This window comes from Lissotriton vulgaris, chromosome 4_1 (genome assembly GCF_964263255.1).
Source record: "Lissotriton vulgaris chromosome 4_1, aLisVul1.2, whole genome shotgun sequence".
In the NCBI taxonomy this organism is placed as follows: domain Eukaryota; kingdom Metazoa; phylum Chordata; class Amphibia; order Caudata; family Salamandridae; genus Lissotriton; species Lissotriton vulgaris.
Window position 1 is genome coordinate 675,345,052 of NC_141691.1, and position 24,740 is coordinate 675,369,791.

At 45.2% G+C, this 24,740-nt stretch overlaps 1 protein-coding gene across 1 annotated transcript in view; it reads right to left on the minus strand.

The window, feature by feature from the left end:
* Positions 1–3,484: 3,484 nt before the first annotated feature.
* The window catches only part of NDUFV2 (NADH:ubiquinone oxidoreductase core subunit V2), a 194,900-nt gene continuing 173,644 nt past the window's right edge, over positions 3,485–24,740 (minus strand). The window contains exons 7-8 of the mRNA XM_086964949.1: positions 14,235–14,311; positions 3,485–3,675 (exon numbers count right to left, since the gene is read on the minus strand). Of these exons, the coding sequence (XP_086821075.1) occupies positions 3,582–3,675; positions 14,235–14,311 (171 nt within the window). The 3' untranslated portion in view covers positions 3,485–3,581. The remainder of the gene's footprint in view (positions 3,676–14,234; positions 14,312–24,740) is intronic.

Here is a 24,740-nt window from a genome sequence, read left to right on the forward strand (position 1 = left end):
CTTCTTAGAAGCAGAGCCTCTGTAGGAAGACTTAACTCTGTAAGACTTGGTAGACTGATAGGACTGCTGTGACTGGGAGGAATATCTTTGATTTCCTTGGCCGTAGGAGTGGTACTGGTTGGATCCGACGCGAAAAGAAGAGGAGGTGCCACGTCCGCGCGCACCACGAAAAGGCTGTTTGCGAAACTGCAAAGTACCTAATGCACGAGCCGTCTCGGTGTACTTTTTTATGGTTTGAAGTGCGTCATCCACATGCTGGCCAAAAAGTGATACGCCGTCATAGGGCATGTTGAGGATTTTTGCCTGAACCTCCTTGCGAAAAGAGGTGGAATGAAGCTAGCCCTGACAACGTAAAACAGCTGCCCCCGCAAGCTGATTAATACCAGTGCACGCAATGTTCACAGAGCAGTTGATAATCTCTGATGAAGCTCTTTCTCCCTCCTGAAGAATCTTGAGAGCCTCTGCTCTGGAGGGCTCAGGGATGAGGTCGATAAAAGAAGACATATCTGACCACATCTGGCGGTCGTAGCGCCGCAGAATGGCCAGAGAATTCGCAGCCCTCGCGGTGGTAGAAGCCATAGTGGAATTTTTTTTGCCAATGGCATTAAGACGACGTCCTTCACGGTCAGGAGGAACGGTAATTGGAGAATACTGGTCCCTGGAACGGCGCCGTGCGGCCTGGGTGATCACAGAATCGGGTTTAGGCTGCGCAACCAAGCAAGCTTGTGAACCCTGGGGCGCCCTATATTTCTTCTCCAAACGAGGAAGAAGTGCCGGAATAGAATTTGGCGTCTGCATCAGTTTGACACCCTCGTTCCAAATGAAGTCAATTATGGGCACTGTAATTATCGCCTTAGATCTCTCCTAGACAACTTCGTGGCGAGAAACAGGATGACCACTAGGAAGTAGAGTAGAGTTTCCTGTACTTAATACAGAAAACACACTACCCTCCTTTTCTCTTTTAGTCTAGGTAAGGTACCCAAATGACTAAAGCATCACTGAGGAATCCTTGACCTATTTTAACTCACCTCACAGACATCTACATGAGACTAGGCCCCCTCACTTCCACTGCACCCTTACGTCGGAACAAAAGATCTCCGATAAAGAGCCCCTTTAAGGGTGCCCGTTGGGCAATGCAGCGACGGCCCAACGAGGAGCAGGCTCAAATGATGCAGCATGACACCTAGCTTGCTGGGTGTGTGAGTGCCCTAGTTCCACAAGGAGGAATTCCCCTCCTGTTTCTACCTTGACTTGGCCCCTGTTTTTACTTCCTCCACCAGACACACTTGTTCAGGTGGACTTAGGTGACAACCTCCTCACCTAGGAACTGCGTACCAATTCTTTGTTTCACTGTTAATTGGGCAAGTACGCTGGACCTACTTAAAAGCCCTTCCAACATTTTTTCACCCCCCTTTTGATACACGAAAGTCATCATCCTCATAAACCGTTGCATGGACCTGAATAGCGGTTGTAGGTGGTGCAGAAGGCGCAACTGACTCTGGCAGTGGAGCAGGGGGAGGAGCTGCGGTAGCCGCAGGCACCGTAGGTTGAGGAGACCCCTGGTGAGACGGTGGAAATCATCTATTATAATCTTCTAGCATGTATTGGAGTTTAGAAATGAGGGTGATGGTATTTGTGCGGTGGGAACCTGAACAGAAGGTTCCTCCTCATGAAAATAAAGATCTACCTGATCATCCTCATAGTCTTGACATTTTATGACTAGCTCCGAAGGGCTTCAAGCTGCCCGGAATCTATCATCTTCCTCCTCATCAGAACCAGAGTCCTGCTCCGAACCTGTGGCAAAAAGAGGTGATGGAGGCGGAGAATGACGTGGAATTGGAAGCTGATCCAAATGCACCTGTCGCCGTTGGTGCAGAGGGTCACCAGCAGAAGCCCCAGATCCGGATGACGAAATTGGCAACAGAGGCAATCCTGCGAAGGTAGATGTTGATGACTAACACCGTCGACGGGACAATCACCGCTGACGAAGCCGTCGACGGCAAGACCACAGTCGTCGTCAACGAAGCCATCGACGACAAGACCACAGCCGTCGACGAAGCCGCCGTCGGAGCCACTGTCGACGGAGCTGCCGCCGCCGAAACAGCCGTCGCCGACGGAGCACCCGCCGCCGAAGAGGCTCTCTTCACAGTAAGCGTCAATGAAGATTTCGATGTCGACGAGATTGCCTTCTTAGACGTCGACGATGAGATTTGGATCGGCGACGACAGATCTGTAACTCACACACACACACCAACGTTGACACTGATGACGTCGACGCAGCCGCCGTCGACGACCCGCTGGCACAAGTCGTCGTCGTCACTGTCGTTGTCAGAGAGTTGGAGACGGCAGATTTCGTCGTCGGAACGACTGTCGGCGATTTAGCACGTTTTTTAGTGGAAACATGCGTAGAAGGAGCCGTGGACGACAGAGTCAGATCTCAGGAGGAGGTGGAGACACAGCAGGAGCCTTCTGAAGTTGAAGTTTGTTCTTTTTCAGGAAAGGAGATGGCAAAACCTGCGCACTGCTACGTTTAGCAGCGGCTCTAGACACACCTGACGCAAAGCTTTCTGCATCAGAAAGAGGTGAATCCTTATCCTTCAACCTCTGCAACCACAGGAGGAGACGCCCTTCCCTGTCCTTAAGGGTCTTGGTGGAGAAAGTCCTGCAAATGTTACATTTTCCTACCTCATGCTCTGGATAGAGGCAGTAAATACACTTCTTGTGAGGGTCCACTGAGAAGAGCTGCAATTTCTCACAAGCACATAGTTGAAACAAAGACTTCTTACTTGAAGACATCCCAGAAAAAACTGTAGAAATCTTGAAAAAGTTGAAAACTGAGCAGAGCTCAGGGAGACTCCCTTCACAAGACGTGCTGTAGAAAATCTGAGGTCCTGAGCCTCTGAGGAGAAGGGTCTAGAGGGGTGCTTGCGCCTGATTGGCTGTAGTTTGGACTAACATAATGACAATGATATGCTATAAAGGTTTTCTTGTCTTCTATGTATTCCTATGTGTTAATGCTAACCTTAGTACTTATAAGTATTTATGGTTTTGGAATGTATGTAATTATGTTTTTATATACATATATTATTGGTTTATTGCTATTTTCTTTACCGTGGGGCTGCCACTTCGACGACGGGGAATATTCAAGCATGTGAATCTATAAAAGACACCCCAATACTGGAGAACTGAACATTCAAACTGTGGGGAAGGCACTGGCTGGCTGTTTACTCGCCAGACAGAACTTGCGTTCGTCCCAATAAAGGAACCGTCACTGCATTTATTAAGTCTCCATCAGTCTACATCTAGGCTGCTGTCTGTAATACTTACGTTTCTCTTCAATGTGGATCTAATTTTCAGCCAACTCAGTCAAACAGAGGGGGATAGTATATTAGAAAAGTGAAAAAAATAATTATGTGGACGGAAATCAAAGTCATGATTTCTGAAGCAAACCATCTTCAAGGAAACAAATGGACTTCGCACAGTATGAAATCAAAAATTTATTAAAATGCACAACTACTTGCACCAAAATCTTAGAACAGTGTGTTTAGTTATATTTTCATGTAGTAAATACATTTTGATCCTCAAAGGTCTGCTCGAACTCCAAATCCAGGACCCTTTGGTGGTTCAGTCAAAGAAGTTAGGCCGCCTAAAGGTTCACAAGAGAAGCGTCCATTTCTGAAAGAAAGAAGCTCATTATTAGGTAAAACTCCCATAAATAAATGCACAGCCTATTTTATTGGGACCACTTTCTTCAAAGCCAAATGCAAGTTGCATTACTTTGAACTGTATCAGATTTTCGTTTACCAGGGGTCATCAATAAATTTCATCCTCAAATCTGCTTAAGCAATTTTCAAACGTATGAATAATGTGTTCATTTGTGTGAAATCTGGAACATGTCATATAGTACAGCTACATGTTTCAAATACATCACTGGGCAAAATAAAGTATGTCATTAATGTACAAATTGAACTCGAAACAGACACTCCAGTTAACCCTTCCTATCACACACCTGTGTGGTTATTATTTACTCTGTACGTTTTACGTAGTCTTGTTGGAGGATAGATTACACATTATCCAATGTTGCTCTTACAATCATCTTTGTTACTGAATGGTTAGAATGTTACAACTATCTTGAAACATCTTGTGCAGAGAATTTAAATTGCATTTGGATCAGATCCAACATTTAAGACTGATGGTGAAGTCTGCAGAGGCTCCTAAGGACAGTACACTTTTCAGTCCTGTGCCCTAGCACCAAACAAAGCAATCTAGATTGAGAAATCCTACGGACAGCTAGAACAAAGAACATCCATTAAAACAGACAATGCAGTGAAAGAATGCACCCAGTCACCCAAACTAGTCTTCTTTGAGTGTAATATCTACATTAGAGAGCTTACCTTATTATGAAATATGGGTGGAAAGTGGAACATACAAAAGCCTTCCAGACAGTAAGTGAGTGAGGCATTATTCTAAAAGCAGAGTATTGCTTTCGCGGAGGTTCAGATCCTACATATAAGGCGGACCTGGAAAGTGTGGCTAACTGATAACTTTGATAGCTTCTTTGTGTTAACTCCTATTTGGCTGTAGTGGAAAGTTCAAATTTGAAAAACCACCTGCAGCATGGATGCTGAGATGATTCCACGATGTGAAGAAAGGCTACAGGGACATTTGTGCCGGATGAGTGTATAGGAATCAACACTTCCATCTACTGTGCTATGTTATGCGGTACATTTAAGCCAGTGGTCTCCCTCAGAACGGAAGCAGAGACTCCAGATGAGGGCTGCAGTTGCAGGTTTATATGCCAAAAGACCATCTAAAATGGCAAAATCTTTCTTCTACAACAATTTAGGACAGTTGGCTGCAGGAGAATTGCATATGAAGTCTAATGATTGAATGGCCTAATGTGTGTATGACAAATTCAAGGACAGGAACAGACCAATTTTTGACACACAAATTCAATTAGGATCTGCCACGCAATTGATTGCAAAGTCTACCATGTACTAGGAAGACCGGGTAATATTGTGGTGAGTTCAGCTTGCTTAATAGGAATCGAGAAGACCAGTCCCGTAGTCCCAACCATGAGTGAACAGGCAGGGAAGTATAAGGTGTGCTGAGGCTCAGAGTTATTCTGCTTTCATTTAAACTTCGCAGTACAAAATGGGATGGTGATGGATCTGAACCAATCAAACACTCACACCCAGTCAACAGATCTGGGTTTAATTCATCACCGTTCTTTAGCCCACTCTGCCACCCCAGTTCAGACATGGCTATATGCAAATCAGTCTAACCCTGTGCCTCATGGGAACAGTCCAGCCCGAACTGCCAAGCCATGACTTCCCTGGACCGGAAACAAGCTTCCTAGGACCGGTTTCTGGCATTACAGCCGTCTTCAGGCAGGCTTGCATGAATCCAGTTTCAAAGTGAGCAAAGGACTCACGTCTGAGCATACCCTGCCAACTTATGGCAGACAAAGCAGTTCAAAAGGGGGTGGTGATGGACGGAGCATCTGAACCAATCAAACACTCACACCCAGTCAATAGATCTGGGTGTAATCCATGACCGTTCTTTAGCCCACTCTGCCACCCTAGTTCAGACATGGCCTTATGCAAATCAGTCTACCGCTTCATTTAAACTTCAGCTGCCCGATCAGTGCTACATTCCTGAGAAACTGTCCCCGGGGTATGAGTTTGGCCTGACAGAGTTCGTCAAATGGCAACCACACTTGATTCTCGAACAGATCATCTAAGACAAGTAGGTGGGGTTTAGACAAATGCTCCCTACAACTTCTAGTCCCTACACTCAGAAATCCAGGAACGGCCATAGTGGGAGCACTGAAGAGTATCCCGCCACTGTTCTGGTGCAGGCCCGACACTTTCTCTAGCTGTAGTAGAAGATTTATAAAAATACATAGATAAATAAAGCAGTGGAAAGATTCCCGATGAGTTCAGTGAGCATGAGAGCTACAGAAATACAGAATGGATGTGTGCAACTGTACTGCTGGTTGATTACACAAATGTTTTCAGTAATTAAGTACTTATTGATCCTAGCTTCCCACATACAGCAGATGTTTAGACCTTATGACTTAGTACACCCCGTAACATCAGACTGGCCATCCTCTACTCAAAAAGCAGCATATATTGGATTGTGGCCTTGCAGGACAATTGAAAAGTAAGTTATTCACCACCCTTCTTCCTGTGTAAGAGAACTAGGATTACAGATAATAACTTTTGCTTCTCTTTCAGGGGCTCCTCATGAAAAGTTATCAGGGCTTTTTAGAGTAGCAAATCCATCGCAGTCGAAAAGGCAGACAGGGAAGAAACCGCATTAACTCTAATCCAAACAAATTCCTAAAAGAGGCCTGACCTAGCATTGGAATCTAAACAATAGTGTCTGGATAAGATCTGCGTACAGCTTATCGAATGTACCCTCCTTTTGCAGCCATTCTTTGTCTGGTCTTTTTTGAAATGGCCTCATGTGAAAGCGGTAATGTGGAATCAAAGGGACGAAAGATGACATGTCTAAAAGGGACTTTGAGTAGACAAATGACGATTGATTTTCTTTTTTGCAACTGCTTGGCTAAAGAGGTGAACCACTTTACTCTTTTCCTTCGTCAGAATGCCTTGCATCCAGTATGGCTCCCAAAATTACATATTTCTGAGAGGACAGAGGGTTTGTCCTTGTTTAGCTGTAGTCCTAGCTTGTTGAAGAGCTGCAAACAATCCTTGGTGGATTCTGCAGCTGACTAATACCTTAGTTGGTATGAGTAGGGGAGATGAACTCTTGCATATCATCCTCATCTATTTACGTGTATAGCACACCGTTAGTCAATTAAACAGAACAGGAGCTTTGATAGAGCTTGGGGTTCTTATTCACTTTCTAGTGCAGCAATACTGATTTCAAGTCTTCATAGTTCTGCAATATCAGGGAAGAGAAGTTAAGGGGAAGGTGGGTGTTGGCCTAAAAAGAGATACTTCATTAGTTCCAAGCCCGCCTAGGTAATTGTTAAAGAATCATCGCTGCATTCTAGAGTGCAGACAGATGCAGACCTTCGATGCACTTAGTGTCAGGGGAAGCAGAAGAGCCCTAGAACTTAAACAGTTAAAGATTTGCTGACCAGGTCTATCCCAAATTCAGTATCATTCTGTCAAATCCATATAAACAGTTTAGGAACCTGTACATTCTTGGTAATCTTATCTTAGACGTTTCACAAATTATAATAACAAAGTTATTAAAAAGTCCCAGTTGCCCTTTCCTATGGGCGATAAATGTTCAACTAGGGACGTTTTAAAAGATTCCTAGATCTGAATTCCAAGCATTCCTTAATTAATTATTTTATTTACTGTAAGATGTTTTAATGCTTGGGAAGAACAAGTATTTACAGCAAATAAAACAACATTAGAGCTTCTGAGAAGAAACATTTAAAAGAAACCATTAAAACAATATTGAAATAAAACATTTCTCAACATTGGGTGTAATGAAAGAATATTCCATGACAAAAATAATTAAAGTATGGCAAAATACCTAAAATGTGCATTCAATATAGATACTGGTCCTTTATGAGATTTAGACTTTTTTTTGTTTTACAAAGTTAAGTATCTTTCTGCACAGACATTCCCTCGAGAAACATAAGCGACCCACCTGGACTGTGCGGGACCCACCTGGACTGTGCTCTGGAAGGTTGCTGTCGATCCTGCGCTGGATTCTGGCCTCTTGCCGGGGTGTGCCTGTTCCGCTTGTTCTGCCGCTGCCTCTCGCCGCACCCGCTCCGCGGGTGCCGCTTCGCGGCTTGGAGGCTCAGAGGAGGGAGAGGTGAGAGCTGCACGCCAGGACTGGGAGGCGCCAGGAAGGACCAACTAGCAGGCGCTCGCAGGGACTCTGTAGACCAGGAGTCCCTGCTTCCCCTGCCCTGAGAGCGGACGCGCCCACCTTGAGACACGCCCCCCGCCTGACCAGGTGAAAAGGCGCGTGTTCCCACAAGCCCTGGGACCCACCTGGACTGTGCTCTGGAAGGTTGCTGTCGATCCTGCGCTGGATTCTGGCCTCTTGCCGGGGTGTGCCTGTTCCGCTTGTTCTGCCGCTGCCTCTCGCCGCACCCACTCCGCGGGTGCCGCTTCGCGGCTTGGAGGCTCAGAGGAGGGAGAGGTGAGAGCTGCACGCCAGGACTGGGAGGCGCCAGGAAGGACCAACTAGCAGGCGCTCGCAGGGACTCTGTAGACCAGGAGTCCCTGCTTCCCCTGCCCTGAGAGCGGACGCGCCCACCTTGAGACACGCCCCCCGCCTGCAACGCCCACTACATAACAAACAGCCGGTCGCTCAGCGGGACGCGAGCGGGACGCCGAGCGAAGCCCGAGCAAGGGCGGGCAGTCTGTGGCAGTCAGGGGCTGACAAGGCTGGGCTGGGCCACGTCCCTTTGCATTCGCTAAAAGTGAGTTCTATCGCCTGGTGTGTCCGCACCAAACTATGTCTACTCGATCTGGGAAACCCCTTAGGAGTGAAATCGAAAAAGGCACAAATGCCGCGAGCCCTGTCATAGGAACAATGGACCGGTTCATCACCAGGGTGGCGGCAGTGATCGAGAAGGAAATTGCCATGTCGGAGCGACGTTTATCCGAGGTTTACCTCCCCTCAAGACGTTCATCTTTGGGGGTTGCTGCCCAGTCGCTTACACCAACCAGTATCCGGGTCCAGGATGTTTCCCCACCGTGTGTGCCTGGTGTTTCCTCAGACCCTCCACAGTTGGCTGGCATAGAGCAAAATATAGATAGGCTGGAAAATCTGGCCGCTCTTCTCCCCGTAGTGTGTGTAGAAGATGGCGTTCTCAGTAGGTTGTCAACTCCATTACCACCCAATCTCCCAAGCGAAGCAATTAGTAATCCTGAGTCCCCATTTCGGCTTCCGCCCTCCATAGTTATATCTGAAGGGGAGTCAGTTAGGGGGTCCCCCACCATTCAAACCCCTGATAATAGGCAGGAGATTAGGCCTTTAAGCAAAAAATTACGGAAACGCAAAAAGGGTAGGCTAGTAAGACAAGCCGCTCTTTATCAAAGAGCAAAAAATAGCTCTGGAGTAGGTGCAAGACACACTAGGGGTACGCCTACAGAGAATGAAAGTGATATAGACAGGGATGTTCAGATCTTTTCCAATGGGCTGCCCCCAGACGATATCATTGCTAATGCCCCTAAGCTCGCTGACCTAGTAACGGTGGAAAACATCCTTGAGAAGGTATACAGTGTTTTGAAACCGCTACTATTGCAAGTCACGGGTTTAGGAGAGAGGATAGATAAACTAGAGCAATCAACCCTTGATGGGTTTCACTCACTCAAGACTACTATTAAGCATATAACCAGAGTGACTGAAAATAAAGACCTGGGCGCAAAGGGGATCGATATACCAGCTCGGAGAGATCATAAGCCACCAGTAGGCCAAAAAAAAGTTGTCCCTAACAAGCCTCCAAGTCCAGCTCTTAAATCCCCTCCCCTCCCCAAATCAGGGCAAAACCACAAGGGACCACCAACAAACTCAGAGCCTGACAAAAAGAAGACTAAGCCGCTTGTACAAAAGCAGACACAGTCAGTTAGTGATAAAGCGGAAGACTCCCAAAAACGAGGGGCGCGAAGCATACCACAAGGGCAAGCGACAGGGAAAGCCCCTAGGTCTGTATCCCAACCTACTGCCCCCATTACCCCCCCATCGGTCCTCAATAATCCAGTGCGACGAATCCCACCAGTAAACCTCCCTCCGGACTGCCAACCTTACGTTGCTGTCATGGTAAACGTGCCTCCTTTAAAGGATGGCCAGGTGGAAAACCATTCGTCACTTAAGAATAAGTGTATTCATTGGCTGAAGGCAAACAAGCCAATCCCGTTGGGTGTGGATGGTATTATTTTAAGTGTCCGAAGAGTGGGTTGGGTAGGACAGGGGAGAAAAACACAGGAGGGAGATTGTATAATTATAAACTTCCAAGACCCAAGAGTAGTCCCATCGATTTGTACCCCTATTAAGAATATGGGGGCCCCGGGGGTTAAGGTGGTAGATCTTTCTTATTTTTACCCCAGGCAAATTGTTAGCCCAATTGAAGCAAGTTCTTGTTCCCCTTTTATTATCCAAAATTGGGCTGGGGTCTCGGGGGGTACCAGGGAGAACCAATTGTGCACATCGGGGTCTCATTGACTGGAAACTGGTAGCAGAGTAGAGCCAGCAGGAGTTCCACTCACTCAAACAAACCCCATAAGCGAAATAGAAGTTTCCTCCGCCTCCCCAAAAGGTCCCCCACCCCTCCAGATGTCTCCGAGGAGGTCCACAGATAGGGGCAGTATAGCTCCCAATGGCAACCCAGCTGTGACGGACCTAGTCTTTAAGGTTTTCAGCTGGAATGTCGCAGGGATTGCAAGAAAACTTGCCCTCCCGGAAGTTACAGCCTGGGTGGATGAGCATTCCGTGTGCCTTTTCCAAGAAACTTGGAGCCGGGTCCCAGTCCACAGGGTGGGATTTTCTTCCTACTCCGCCCCCGCACAAGTCTCGGAAACAGGGAGAGGGCGACCTTCGGGCGGACTTCTTATCTGGGTTGCGGCTTCCTTAGACTGCAGGGTAGTGGAGTTCCCCACAGGTTCCCCGGACATCCAAAACATAACCCTAAGAGACCAAAGGGGAAGAACTGTCTTAAACGTTTATAATGTCTATGCCCGGGGAACCAAGGGTGGGAGAAAGTCCCCGGTAATATCTCTCCTTGAGACCTTGCTAAATAATACCCCCCATAAAACACGTACATTGGTTGCAGGTGACTTGAACTGTACGTTCGAGCCATTGGGCTCGGACGTTTCCCTCGATCAGGATGAGGAGGACTCCAGGATGGGGATACCGGTACTAGAAATCCCACCAATCAGAAGGTGGACAGAAGTGGCGCTCCAGCTATATTCACTGAGCATCGAATTCAACCTAAGGGCAGTCAATGGGAGGACACCCTCGGATAGGGGGGGTGCCCACACATACAATAGGCCAGGTCACACCTCGAGGCTAGACTATCTACTAATAGATGTACTCTTATGGCCCTATGTAAGGGATATGCAGGTGGTTCCATCATCCGAAAGTGACCACAATCCACTCTCCCTAGCCATGGCTCAGTGGTGGTGCAGTTTAAAAAGGGACAATGTTACCCAGGTAGCCGTACCCCCGGATGAGTCTGAAGTCTCCCCCTGTGGCAGGCGACTAAAGTGGGCGAGACTGGTCTTATCCGAGGCAAAGGTAGGGGAAATTCAATCCCTCTTAAACCAAGCAGTAACAACCCTAGGAAACTCCCCGGAAGGGGTGGGTAGAGCTAGTGGGCTTTTCGTCTCCCTGGTAGAAGCCTTAACCAACGTGTTCACTATGCACCCACACAAGACGGGAAATAAAGTTCTTAAAAAAACAGGAGAGGGTTGGTATACCCAAACTTGTAGGGCCCAAAAGACAAGGCTAGTTGAGGCGGTAAAACTTAAGTCCCAAAGTGTGATACAGGAAGCAAGGAAGGCCTATAACAAATCCCTTAAACTTGCTAGAAGGGAGTGGGAAGAAAAATTTTGGGACGACCTGCTCCAGGCTAGTAAAAGCAGGGATTCAAGGGCCTTCTGGAATCTCATAAGCACACGTAATAAACCCGATGTACTTGTGAGACCCTGTAACATCCCGCCCCAAAATTGGGTAAAACACTTTGGGGCCCTTTACCTCCCTCCCAATGGGGAACTGAACGAGGGATTCGATCTTATACGGGAAATTGAACCTCATGCCTATGATCTCTTCACTCCCCTCGAGATTGAGGGGGTTATAGGCTGGGTAGCGCCCCGTAAGGCAGCGGGCCCGGATGGCCTTCCGGGGGACCTTATGAGAGCTTTCCCTGCGGAGTGGGCGAGGGTTATAGCAGCTCTTTTAAATGATATCATGATGGGAGGGGCAGTGCCAGAATCCTGGAAAGGGGCAGTGGTGGTCCCGATCTACAAAAAAGGGTGTAGGGAAACACCGGGGAATTACCGCCCTATAAGTCTGATAGACTCCACCCAAAAGATAGCTGGTAAAGCTATCCTTGGAAGGATTCTCCACTGGGTGGAGGAGAACAAAATCTTATCAGACTTCCAGGCAGGTTTTCGGGCTGGTATGGGGACAATCGAGCAGGTGTTTAGGCTGGCACTATTGGGGTGGAAGGTGGTGGAACTAGGCAAGGGTAGTCTTTATTTGGCCTTTATAGACCTGAAGACTGCCTTTGACCTGGTTCCCCGGGAAGAGCTTTGGAGGGCTCTTTATGAGTTAGGACTACCTCCTTACATTTTATCCCTCCTCATTAGCCTCCACACCCATACCTACGCACAGGTCCGCTGGGGTAAAAACGGTGAGCTCACCGAGAAGATACCAGTCTCCAGGGGCGTAAGACAGGGCTGTGTCTTGGCTCCCACCCTTTTCTCATTATATGTGAACGGGGTGGTAAAACATCTTCAGCAAGAGCCAGCCGACGCCCCCTGTCTCGGAGGAGCCCGCATCCCCACCCTACTCTTTGCGGACGATACGCTCCTGATTTCAAAAACCCCACAAGGCCTGCAGAAATTGCTAACACGGTTCCAGGAGTTCTGTACCGCAAAGGGGTTAACAATAAACGTGGACAAAACAAAATACCTAGTCCTAAATCCCCCTAAGAAACTGGGCCGCCCTCCTACCCTTAACTCGACCCCCTTAGAGAAAGTAGCCGAATTCGATTACCTCAGTATTCGGATTACAGATAGGATGTCCTGGGGAAACCACATCGGTAAAATGGTTCTCAACCACAAGAGAGTAGGAGGAGCTCTCATGAGGGAGTTCAGGGCCTCACCCAGGAGATCACTCACCCCAGTAATTGATATCTACAAGGCCAAAGTAGTGTCATCCGCCTTGTATGGGGCAGAACTGTGGGGCCACTGCCGAATGGACGCCCTAGTGACAGCGGAGAGCAAGTTATTGAAATCCATTATCTCCATTCCACTGAGCACCCCATCTGTACCAGTGTGGTTGGACACGGGCTGTAAAAACATCAAAGACCAGGCCCAGCTCCGACCGCTCCTCCTATGGACACGAATCTGGAGGGGTGAAGAACTAAAATCCTATGCTGATGCCTTGGGGGAAATTATGAGTCTGGGGGGTTGGGCCAAGATAAAATGGTTAAGAGAAACTAAAAATCTCCTGGAGAACATCGGGCTAGGGGACTGCTGGTCATCACGTTCAGCCCCTCCAAAAGAAGTCGTTAAGGCCCTTTATTGGAAATGGACTTCGGAGCGTCTAATCACCAACTCTAACCATTGCAAATCTACTGTTGCTTTTTTACAAATTAAAGACTCTGTGGCCTTTGAACCCTACCTGGACATGATTACCATCCCCTTTGACCGAGCACTTTATTTTAAATTTAGAGTTGGATCCCTCCCTGTAGGTGCTGTGGTATCAAAATGGTCATCATTTGCTCGTACTTCCCCCAATTGTGCATGTTGCCCGAACAGGGTTGAGTCTATTGCGCATGTCTTATTTGAATGCCCTGACTATGCAAGGCCCAGGAGTTTTTGGCTAAAACCTCTTTGTCGGAACATGGGCACACGTAACCACCTAGAAGCTCTGCGTATTTTAACTACGGACACTTCCCCCCCAATAGTGTGCGGTATAGCAAAATTTTTAAAACAGTTTTGGCTTATTCGTTGTAAGAGATTGTCAGTAGCTGTTTAATCCATTTTTAGCTAATTTATTGTCCTTTTATCTTTTTTAAAATAACTTTTCTACTGGCTTCTTGTAGCATTGTTCTTCTGTTTTGAAATTGTAATGCTTGTATTTTATATGTGCTTACAAGATATCTTGCATATCGAATAAAAGCTTATGAACTGAACTGATAAGCGATGCAAGTACTTGCACCCAAATCTAAACTCTACAGTTTGTGATGAGATTAAAGGACAATACTTTGCTAGCAGTTGAATTTTAAACAAATTGGCCATAACAAATTCTGCAAAGTATCTGAAATGAAGGTTTACTCCAATAATACAGATGAGACACTATGAGAGATTGACACTTCTAGCCACTTCAGAAAATATCCAGCGAGATTTAAATTCAGGCACACGTGGCACTGCTGGAAAATGCAGATTCCCATTAATAGTGAGAAAATTTAAGCATGGTAAACACCGTACAGATGTTCAAGACAATATGTATGCTACAATCCATTTTGCTCATACAGTAAAAATAAAAGTAACTTGGGTGATTACCTTGGACCAGGTTCTGGTACTTTGTCAGCTTTCAGATCATCAATTATATTTTCCATATCACTTGGTGTTAAATCCTCCTGCAAAGCAGAATATGGTTAATATGATAATTATACAAAAGGTGTAATATATATGTAAAATGCAGTAGGAAGTTGCTCATTAGTCCACATTTTCAAGGATAATGACATTTTTATCAAAGACCAAGACCCCCTATCTGCTCTCAGGCAGTCTAATACCATTAGTGTATTTGACAGGCATTTTAACACCTTTCATAATATTAGGCACATTGGTTACTAATACTTATATGATCTGAAATGCACTTTTGGTAGCCCATAACTCCAAATTTAGATATGCCATTCTATTTACCCATTTGGTGTGCCTAAACTTACACTGGGACAAACTGGAGACACATAGGCTTATCCAAGAAGTTCATCTTCTGCTTCATGATGTTGGGTGCTGTTATTGAGTGATTAGATCAGATGTTTTTGCTAAGAATTTCAAAAGTCCTCGTCAGGCCCTTAATTTCATTCACCTACAGTTCAACAAATGTGAATTAGCAAGTTAATATTGATCAATTATCTCTCTAATTTGCTACATCTATCTAAATGATAAAAATGGAGTGCAATATTTCTAGAATCCTAGCTGGGGATTTAGTTTGAACCGAATTTGGATGTCACCAAGTTAATGGGGAAGGAAGGTAGGCGTTGAAGTTACCCAAATAGGGAGAATCTTTGTTAAACGATTAGGTATAGCTTAGGCACAGATGGCAGTGCGGCAGATTAGAAACAGTTTAAGTGCATATAATAGTTGAATATGCTCAGATTTATGGTCCAGCCCCAAACTCCAGGGATACAGGGTTTTCAGGCCTGATAGAAGTTATGTTTGTTGAGTGAAAGAGCCATTTACTTAAACATAGGAAAGTGATTCATAAAGCAGAAAGTGATCACAAGCCCTTATGCCATCATTTAAGACATTCTTAACTCCTTTAATGCCATCAGTGACATTTTAAATGGGAATGTTGTGATCTCTAACGACTGCATCAGTCTTCAAAGGGAATCCACTGGCTTTCTCACAGTGAAATGTACAAGGTTATTTTACTAACGCTCAAAGTCTTTTTGCTCTAACATCTAAATGTCTCTCAACGTGGCGTGCCTAGGATGTGCAATTTGGTGGTATCCTATATAACAAATCTCCCCAAATCAATAATGTACATTAAAGGTCATGCTGGGTCATGATTCGTTAAGCATTGTAGACAGCAGAAAGGAAAGCCCCTTAAGGAAGTTCAGAATAAACAGATGTTGAATTCGGAGGGGCAGGGGCAGTTGCACCAATTAGAAGATGAGTCTGTGATCATGAGGGAAAAGGAAGAAGGGCAGACCTCCCAACAGTCTACACTAGTAGGGGGCTATTGGAACTAAAAAGCAACTACTCTTCAATTTGAATGTTAGTAGTTCCACTTGAGCTGTGTCCGATAAATCAGAAGTTCAGACAACCAAAGATCAATGTGTAATATTTTTCAGCATTCTATGAGAATTCCGTCATTCCTACGTGTAGAGCATCAACTGTATTTAACCTGGAGAAAACCAAAGAAGCCATCATGAGCCAGAAAGCGGGTAAAGCCCCAGAGGTCTAGACAAATTACCCACTGAGACACAAATAAAAACCCCGTATCCAGTGCTGCAGCAAACTGTCTCTCTGACTAGCTTTGATGGCCCTGTGCATAGGAAGTGTCCATCTACGGAGAAGGGTTTCTCAACACTCCTGAAAATTACAGTTTTATCAGCCTTCTTGATTTTGCACAAACAGTATTTGTGAAAGTGGTCCTTTTTGGCATGAATGCTGAAATGAGGAAAAACAGTATTTTTCACACTGATAAGGTTACTATCTCAAACAAGCATTGGCAAAGCCAGTAGGTCTCACATTTGGGACCCATTCGCTTTGACACTTGTTTTTAGCTAATCTGCACAGAATGGCTAAAAAGGAAACCCTAAAGAATAGAGGCATTTACAGGATTGTGGCTGCTGCATCATGTCGTAGTTTCATACACATTCCAACAAAATGACAAAGGTGTTTTTTTTCATTTACCAATCAGTATTGGATAGGCAAACAAACAAAATGAGTAGCACAAAAGTGTTTTTTCCCCAATAGCAAGTGGGAGAAGCAACACAGAGGGAGCGGGCTGGGGCATGGAGGACAGAGGGTAAGCAACATGGAGTACGAGGGGATGCAACAAAGGACTGGAGGATAAGTATACAACAGGAGCGAGAGAACGCAAATTGGAGCACGGGAGCAGATGGGCAAGAAAGGAACATAGGGGGAGAAGCACACTAAGGTGAGTGCAACACTGAGGGGTTGGAGAAGAAGCACACAAGAGAGAACAGAGGGAAGTGGAGGGGGGTGGAGAGGAGTACATGAGGGAGAAAATAGGAAAACATGCACATCATGAAGTACTTGAACAAAAAGAAAAATGTAGTGCCTGAAAATTAAGAAATGGAAGGACAAATGGAGAGGCCATGCGCCAGGTGACAAATAGAGGACGGAAAGCCCACATACGCTAACAAATAAAAATTGAGCAAATTAGAGTGATAAAGTCAACCAATGGTTAGTGATGGGTACGCACCAAGTTGGCAATAGGTATTTTTTCAAATAAACTGCTTGCGTGGGCTCGTAGCTGAGACCTAAAAATAGGTACCCATTTAATAATTTTCTAATTTGTGTTTCAAGAGGGTGCCTCTGTATGCTGACATAGGGTACTTGAAGGCATTTGGGACCCACATCACTTACTTTCTGTTGTCTCTGTTGCATCAGGGTCCATACACCCAAATGTACCTAGGTTAAATGGGGTACTTGGGGAGCGGTAAGTGAGGTGGAGAGCTCGTTAACTATGGCATACGCCAGGGCTACATCCTTGTCCCCCCCTACCATCTTCCCTTTTATAAATGAGCTAGTCTCTCCTGACTGGATAATCAACGATTGGTAGGAGAAAAGATTACAACACTGCTTTCAGCTGATGGCACCGTTTTATTGTTTAAGACTACAATGTAGTTAAAATTTTAAAATAGAACATGGCACCCGGATAAAACATTAAAATCAAAACTATATTCTATAGCACCCCTCTTGAGTGGGTACAGCACTTTGTGTCAGGTTAAGAATGAGCGACAATGCAATATGAGCAAGACATGTAAAGTGAAACACCATTTTATTGAATTTTGCAACAATGTGTTTTAGGATCAAGCATAGAGTGAAAATAATCTCAACTATTCTAGAGCATTATAAAGGTGCAGATAGACTTTGGGTCCCAAATCTGGGATACACCAATTACTCAAAACTCAACTGCAGAGAATTATTTTCTTAAAAAATAAAAAACTTCTTCAAATAATTTTTACTGAACCTAGCACCTGCATACTTTGGAAGCTTGGATTCGAGTGCATAGTCTCTCCAGTTTACTTCAAACCCCTTCAACAATGGGCACTTTCTTCCGTCATATAGAAATACTTTAAAAGGGGAGCGCATGAAAGCAGCTGCAAGATTGACTAGTTTTAGTATTTCCACTATTTTACATACCCTGGGATGAGACACAGTAAATCACACAAGGGTGATAGTTAATTGTAAGCAAGCATAGTCAGCCTGGTGGTGGAAAGAGAAGCTGGAGAAACTATCTTGGAGTTCACTGACTTAATGGCACTTGAAAATGAAAACTACACCCAAATTGAAGGGCATATTTGAATAATTTCAGATATGTTGCTTTTATATGAAGCAGCTTTACTTTTCTTTTATCATTAAAATACTTATTTAAAAAAATGACCATTCAAGTAGTATACATATTTTTTCAATGTACCTTAGTCTTGTCTTTCCCTGAAAAACACCTCAGAGAATACAGTATAATACTATACAGATTTCCTGTACAGGCATAACAAAATATGCATTTCCATAGACAAAAAACATGTTCACTAGAACGAGTTAGGGTAAAATATTCCAGATCTTAGAATGACCTGCTTTTTGAATACCTTGATTCTTTTTGTCTACGAAAGGAAGGGACCCCAGATCCTTACATCTGGATTCATTGTGGCATGAATGATTTTAATTTCTCCCTGGTGTAAACTGCCCATACGTTTGACCTCCATTTGATCACTGTGTAACAGGTGTGGGGGACAATTTCCAGCATAGTGCAATGATAAGTCTTGCTGCTATGAGCATAGGAATTAAAGGTTTGCCTGTTGTGGTAGGTAGGGTATATATCCGAATCCTCACCTGTCCTATAAAACCAGCGTGAGGGTATTAAGCTTCAGTTTGTTGTCAGTTATTGTTTGTATTTGCCTCATCACATGTGGTTGAAGCTTTTTTCCTGTGCCTTTTGCTCAATCTAATTATATTTGTATGGCTCAGATTGTTCTATTCCCCATGTTTGTTAACATGAAGGCAAGACCTTGGGGTGACATTTTATTTTCATTAAGATTTCCCAAGTTGCTTCAGTACAATCGGATTATAAAACCTTTATCTTGGGACCTCAGTTGGAAGTCGGAATTTTGATATATGGGACACACTGTTGATGGGTAAAATGTCACTTTGCCACATGAATACTTTTTTCCGTGTGGCAATTTAATTTAGGTGGTATTTAGCAAACTATTTTCTTCCCTCATTCTGGACCAAGGTAAAAAGGAGAAGTGGCCTAATTGAGTATGCTGCTTTCACTCAAACACAATATTTTTGATTATGTGCTGTGGCAAAGCCCATTAAGGGTCTGAGGTGGGTGGTGTGTATGTATTCTTCTACATAGGGGAAAGCCAGACCACCCTCATTTTGTTTGAATGTTGTCATTCTGGTGGCCTTCCCTCCCCATGTATATGCGATCAATTTCACTGGGATCCCTCTTAGCATATTGGTAGTTAATATCATTGGTAAGGTTTGAGAGTAGTCGAGGTATAAGGTTCATACTATGCAGTCAAACCATGACATTTAACTCTTCCCAGTGCTAAAGGTCCTTAACCACTTCGATGCTGATGACTAGCTCAGCTCGTCATCAAGCTTACCTGCCGTGTGCTGATGACGAGCACGCAGTAATTTTAAAAATGCCGCACACAGCGGGAAAAGCCGCTGCAGCGATGCGGTTAAACAAGGTATCTAATAATGCAGGGCTATTGATATTGTACATTTTCTTTAACATTGCTGGTATTTCATTCCTAGGTATTCCAGACTGCATGGCCAAGGCAAATCCACAAGATTGCAATATGTAATTTAGGGTTAGATTTGATTCTGAGACCCCCCCAGGCCAATAGACTTGGAATAATTTACTTTTAACCCTGAGAGAATTTTCCAAGTTCTTAGGTTCTAACGGTCAAAGATAATTTGGCCGTTGCATTGAAGAATAAAATATCATCCACCTATAAAGTGCCTTTATAGGTTTCGGCCTCAATCTCAACCCTGGAAATTTCAGAATTCCCAATTATATTTTGTATCAATGGATTCAGACTATCAGCCCCACAAACGTTTTCAGTTTCTTTTTAAAGGGAAAACTACCTCACGATTTCCATCTGCCAGACGATTGAAAACTGCATCTACGTCTGAAACTGTAGAGTGTAGGCTTATAGAAGTGCCCAGAAGCAGTTAGTAACATATTAAATCTGCATCAAGGGTTTCACAAACTAGAAAAATCTCAGCTGTGGGACATGGACATTCCTGTGGTCTCATCTCAGCACATAGCAAAGAATATGCAAAACTCTTTTAAGAAAGTTAATTTTGTAAACATGAGATTTTGCAACAAAGGACCTTGGAAGAAGCAGAAAGTGGTAATGAGAATGCATGGACAAGGAGGCGTACATATTTAAAAATGATAAAATATATAAATGGTTAATATCATAAAGGAACTCGAAAAAAGGATTTCTATAATCAGTCTGATTTATGATCTTGAACCACAAGAACTTTTCATTCAAATTATTTTCTCAAAAAAGTTTAAAGAACAGCCATTACAAGCATTGCTTTGACTTAATCATCTCCTTGAAACATCCCCCGTTCTTTTTACGCAGTCTTTTTTATTTTTGTTTAATGTATAAAAAAGAAATTAACTTACCTGCAACTATCGTTCTGTAGCTTGCTGCAGTTATAGATTTACGTGCTATACACATTTCTGCCACCTACGTGTGTGTCTGGGAAATTACACATTTATTGTGACATTTTTACTTTGGTTTCAGGAATGACTCAAATGACTCATTACGTGTCCCTAAAACCTACAATGCATTAGGACACAGACGCCACATCTAATTGCCCCCCCCCCCCTCCCAAGCATGTTGCAAGTTACCATTACATAAAAAATATGTGGGAGGGCCACTGACATTTTACAGTAGAACTAGCTGCAAAACAGTTATAGCCAAGTAATAATTTAACCCGCAGCATGTATTCTACTGTATGTTCACATGCTTTGCATTTACTATAAAGCAGTACCCTCAATTTCCTGAAACTAGAGTGAGGAAGTGGGGAAATCACAGAGCAAATGTGTTTTTGACGGTACTGACAGAATTTCTTCTTACCCAGCAGAGCCTCTCTTCTAGATTGAATTTCATACCGTCTCATGTGAATGTGCGAGGAGGACCAAATATCCTCTTTGCAAATGTGGGTAAGGGATACATTACCCATAAAATCCCTGGTGGAGCATTTTTGAGCATAGAGGATGTGGCATGTTTACCAAATTACAATTAATCTCGCTAGGAATAACTTGGCTAGGAGTTTCTAATGATATCGCAGGGCAAAACTATTAGCGCGAGTCTCTGATCACGAGGGACAAGGAAGAAAGGGGTTTGCATGATCATTTGACAGCTCTTTGTGCATCCAGTCATTAGAGATCGCTCTGTTGTGGATACAGCGTTTTTTTTATATGAAAAGATGATACAATAATCTGTACAAAAAATAGATATATATGGGTGTGCCTACTACCACTCTAGATGGTATTGATTTACGTATTTGTAGATAAGTGTAATCTATGAGAAGGGTTAGTAACTAAGTGACCCTTCACGACAAGGTGATGGTGTAAAGGAAAGACTAGCTTGCAAGCCAACTCCAGGAAACACAAGAATATATGGACTACATGGGATGATCTAAAAGTCCTGCAAGGAGCAAAACTAGATCCAGGGCTGGAATTGTTGCTGAACGGGCGACATATTCAGATCTTTCCAGAAGGGTTTTACCGACTGCAAGTTTAATATGGGCATGTGTTTCCCCCTATTTTGCCACAGATACCTAATGAATAAGGATCAATGTGTGAACTAACCTTATGTTTTAGTGCTAATAGAAACTGAATACTATATTAAATAGTGGTGCATAATGGATTTTTGTTGAGTGAAGTGGTAAGCATAATATTCTGCTGCGTACAATATGTCGGATATAGGGCTTTGTGCCTTTTCTAGGATCATCATACATTGTGGATTCACGATAAGAAACCTCCGGTGCCATATAACAAAGCTCAGGGGCTGTGTATCAGGGTTATACCCTTGATTCGTCTTGGTTGAATGAATTACGATGAAGAGGCTCCATGACAATGGAAAACCATGACTGCTGAGGCCGTTTGTTGACAACATGGGAGAAAGGTACATCAGTGCCAGATAGATTACTTTCATTCCCATGGCATTTATGTGATAAAATTGTTGTTTCTTCAACCACACTCCTTGAAAATATAGATCTTGTAGGTGGGCTGCCCATTCTATTAGGGATGCATCCTTAACAATGGTCTCGGTTGGCAAGTCGTAACAAAGAGGCCTACTGTTCATTAGATTCAGCGCTTTGCACCCCCATTTGAGTGGTTCCTTGTCTTGGGAAGATAGGGCAATCTTGTCTTTACAAACGGCTTTCTATTGAGACAACTGATCTTCCATATAAAGCTGCAGGGGTCTCAAGTGAAGCGGAGCATTGGGTATACGGAATATGCACACCACCATTGATCCTAGAGGGAAGAAGACCTGACATGCGGTTAGAAACTGGGTTTGCATCAGCCTGTGATATTTCTTTAAAATGGTAGATATTCTGTCCACGGAAACATACAGTTCTCACTTTATTGTGTTAAGTGTTGCACGTATGTAGTTGAGAACTGGCATAGGGATCCATGTTGACTTGATGTGCAGACCTAAACAGCCTTAAAAAATTAATTTAAAAAAGGAAAAGGGCAAAGAGAGTTGAAGCCTTGCTTTGTTTGTTCCACTTGATCAACAAGCCATCTAGGTAATAGTAAACATACGCCGTTTTGCTGCGCAAATGAATGCAACAGCCATACCCTTTTTAAGAATGTCTTAGGAGAGGAGGAGCTACGCGGGCATCCAAGATGGTCGCGTGAGCAGAGAGCTCCCGAGACCCGCACCGTCCTTCTTTATCTATCCTTCACCTATCCTGGTCATTTTGACGGGCTTTTGCAGCGCCATCATCGCTGATGCTACTGATCCTTCTCTGGTCAAAATCGGACCCTGGGGACCATTTTTCTGAACTTTGCAACTTTCTGGCCTGCCCGCGGGCGCGACCGGGGACTCGGCTGCCCACTTTGGCCGACCTGTAATTGAACAACAACGGCTGCCTGGCATCTGGCCCGCCGGAGGTGTATTGCTTTCACTTTCGGTTTCCTTTTCTTTGTTCCTGTCTCCTCCTACTCGGCCTTGCCTGCGGCCCTCTCAGCCTGCACTATCCTCCGTTGGACTGGCGAGGAGGCTGCGACACCTCTGTCTCAGTGGCGCATCGGAGTTTCGAGACTTTTCTACCTTCTCGTCACCTCCCCTGGCTATCTGACCGACACTGAATGCGAGATGGCGACGAAAGTGGAGGCCGAAAAACGTCGGAAGGCGGCAACCCGGGGGGGATCGATCCAATCAAACATGATCGAACGCTACACCCAGCCGAGGGGCTCCCCCGGGACCGTATGTATGGGTGCTGAAGGACTTCCAACAGACACATCGTCTACTTCGGAAGTGTCGCTCCAAGACCTAATGGCTGCCATTACTGGACTCAAGTCCGACATGAGTCAACAATTTGAAGCCCCGGTGACCAAAATAGACACGGTGGCGGTGGATGTGACTCTGATTCGGGCCGACTTGGCCAAAACAAATGAGCGGGTGAAGGCACTAGATCTCAAGACGTCGAGCCTGGTGACCGACATGGCTGAGGCGCAGTCCGAAATTGGCAATCTGCGTGCATCGCACGACTTACTGCTTAAGCGGATGGAGGACTATGATAACAGGGCCAGGCGGAACAACATACGCCTTGTCGGAGTGCCGGAAGGTGATGGTGCTGTAGCGACCGATCTCTTGGTCGAGGAACTCATAGTCGCCCAATTGGCTCCGGCGGGACTTAGTAAGTTCTTTGCCGTGGAGCGCGCCTATCGTTTTCCTGGAGGTCGAGTGAAGCCGGGGAACCCACCGAGGCCTATCATCGCCAGGCTTTTTCACTACCGGGACAGGGATGCTATCCTCCAGGCCGCCCGTAAACATGGTCCCCTGAAGTATGACAATAACTCTGTCTCCATCTATCCCGATTTCACTCCTCAAGTGCAGCGACAAAGATCAGGTTTCCTTGGAGTGAAGCGTCGTCTAAGGGACCGGGGACTGAAATATGCCATGCTGTTTCCGGCCCGGCTCCGGATCGAATATCGGGAGCGTGCCTATTTCTTTGATCAACCTGAACGTGTAGCCGACTGGCTGGACTCGTTGCCGGCAGATGACTTTGGGAGCGAAGGCCCTGGTGGTGCGGAAGGTGGTGCAGCGGCCCAGGAGTAACAGATGCCCCAGAGGTTCCGATTGAGACTATGAAACGTTCTGTGTACATTGACTTATTCCCTAATGACTCTGCCCGTGGCGGTGCGGTAACGGGTGATTTCTCCCTTCCTCCTCGGGGGGTTCTTTGTGTAGAAGTATGGGGCGACAGGCACACTGCAGTTGGGGGTGGCTTTTTAGTCAGCAGGGGTGCAGGGAGGGGGGTGTTGTAACGGGTTTGGGTCTTGGGGTTGGTGTTTGGGGACTTGGTTCTGTTTTGTTTAATCTGTTTTGTTCTTTGTTCCATGGTACTTCACATCTTGCAATGACTTTTCATAGTGGGTTCTGCTGGGGGGTGGGTGTGGAATGTTTTCGTCGCAATGGGGGGGGGGTGAAATGCGGATTCTTTCTTGGAACGTAAATGGTTTGGGTGACAGGATTAAGCGGGGCATTGTACTGCAATTCTTGAGGCGCCACGCCCCTGATGTTGTGTTTCTTCAGGAGACCCACTTGATTGGCAATGCTTGCAAGGCCTTAGACCGCCGGGGTTATCGACTGGTTGCACATGCGGGTTTCACCTCGGGTTCCCGGGGTGTGGGTATTATGGTAAGGTCTTCCCTTGCTCTTGCTATCGACGATGTTATCCTTGATGAACGTGGGCGGTATGCTGCTGTTTCGGGGAGGTGGGAGGGTAAGCAGGTCGTGTTTGTTGTTGTCTATATCCCCCCGGGACTGCAGGCTACCACTTATGCTGATTTAGGCAGGACTCTCCTTGGGCTGCCAGACGGCT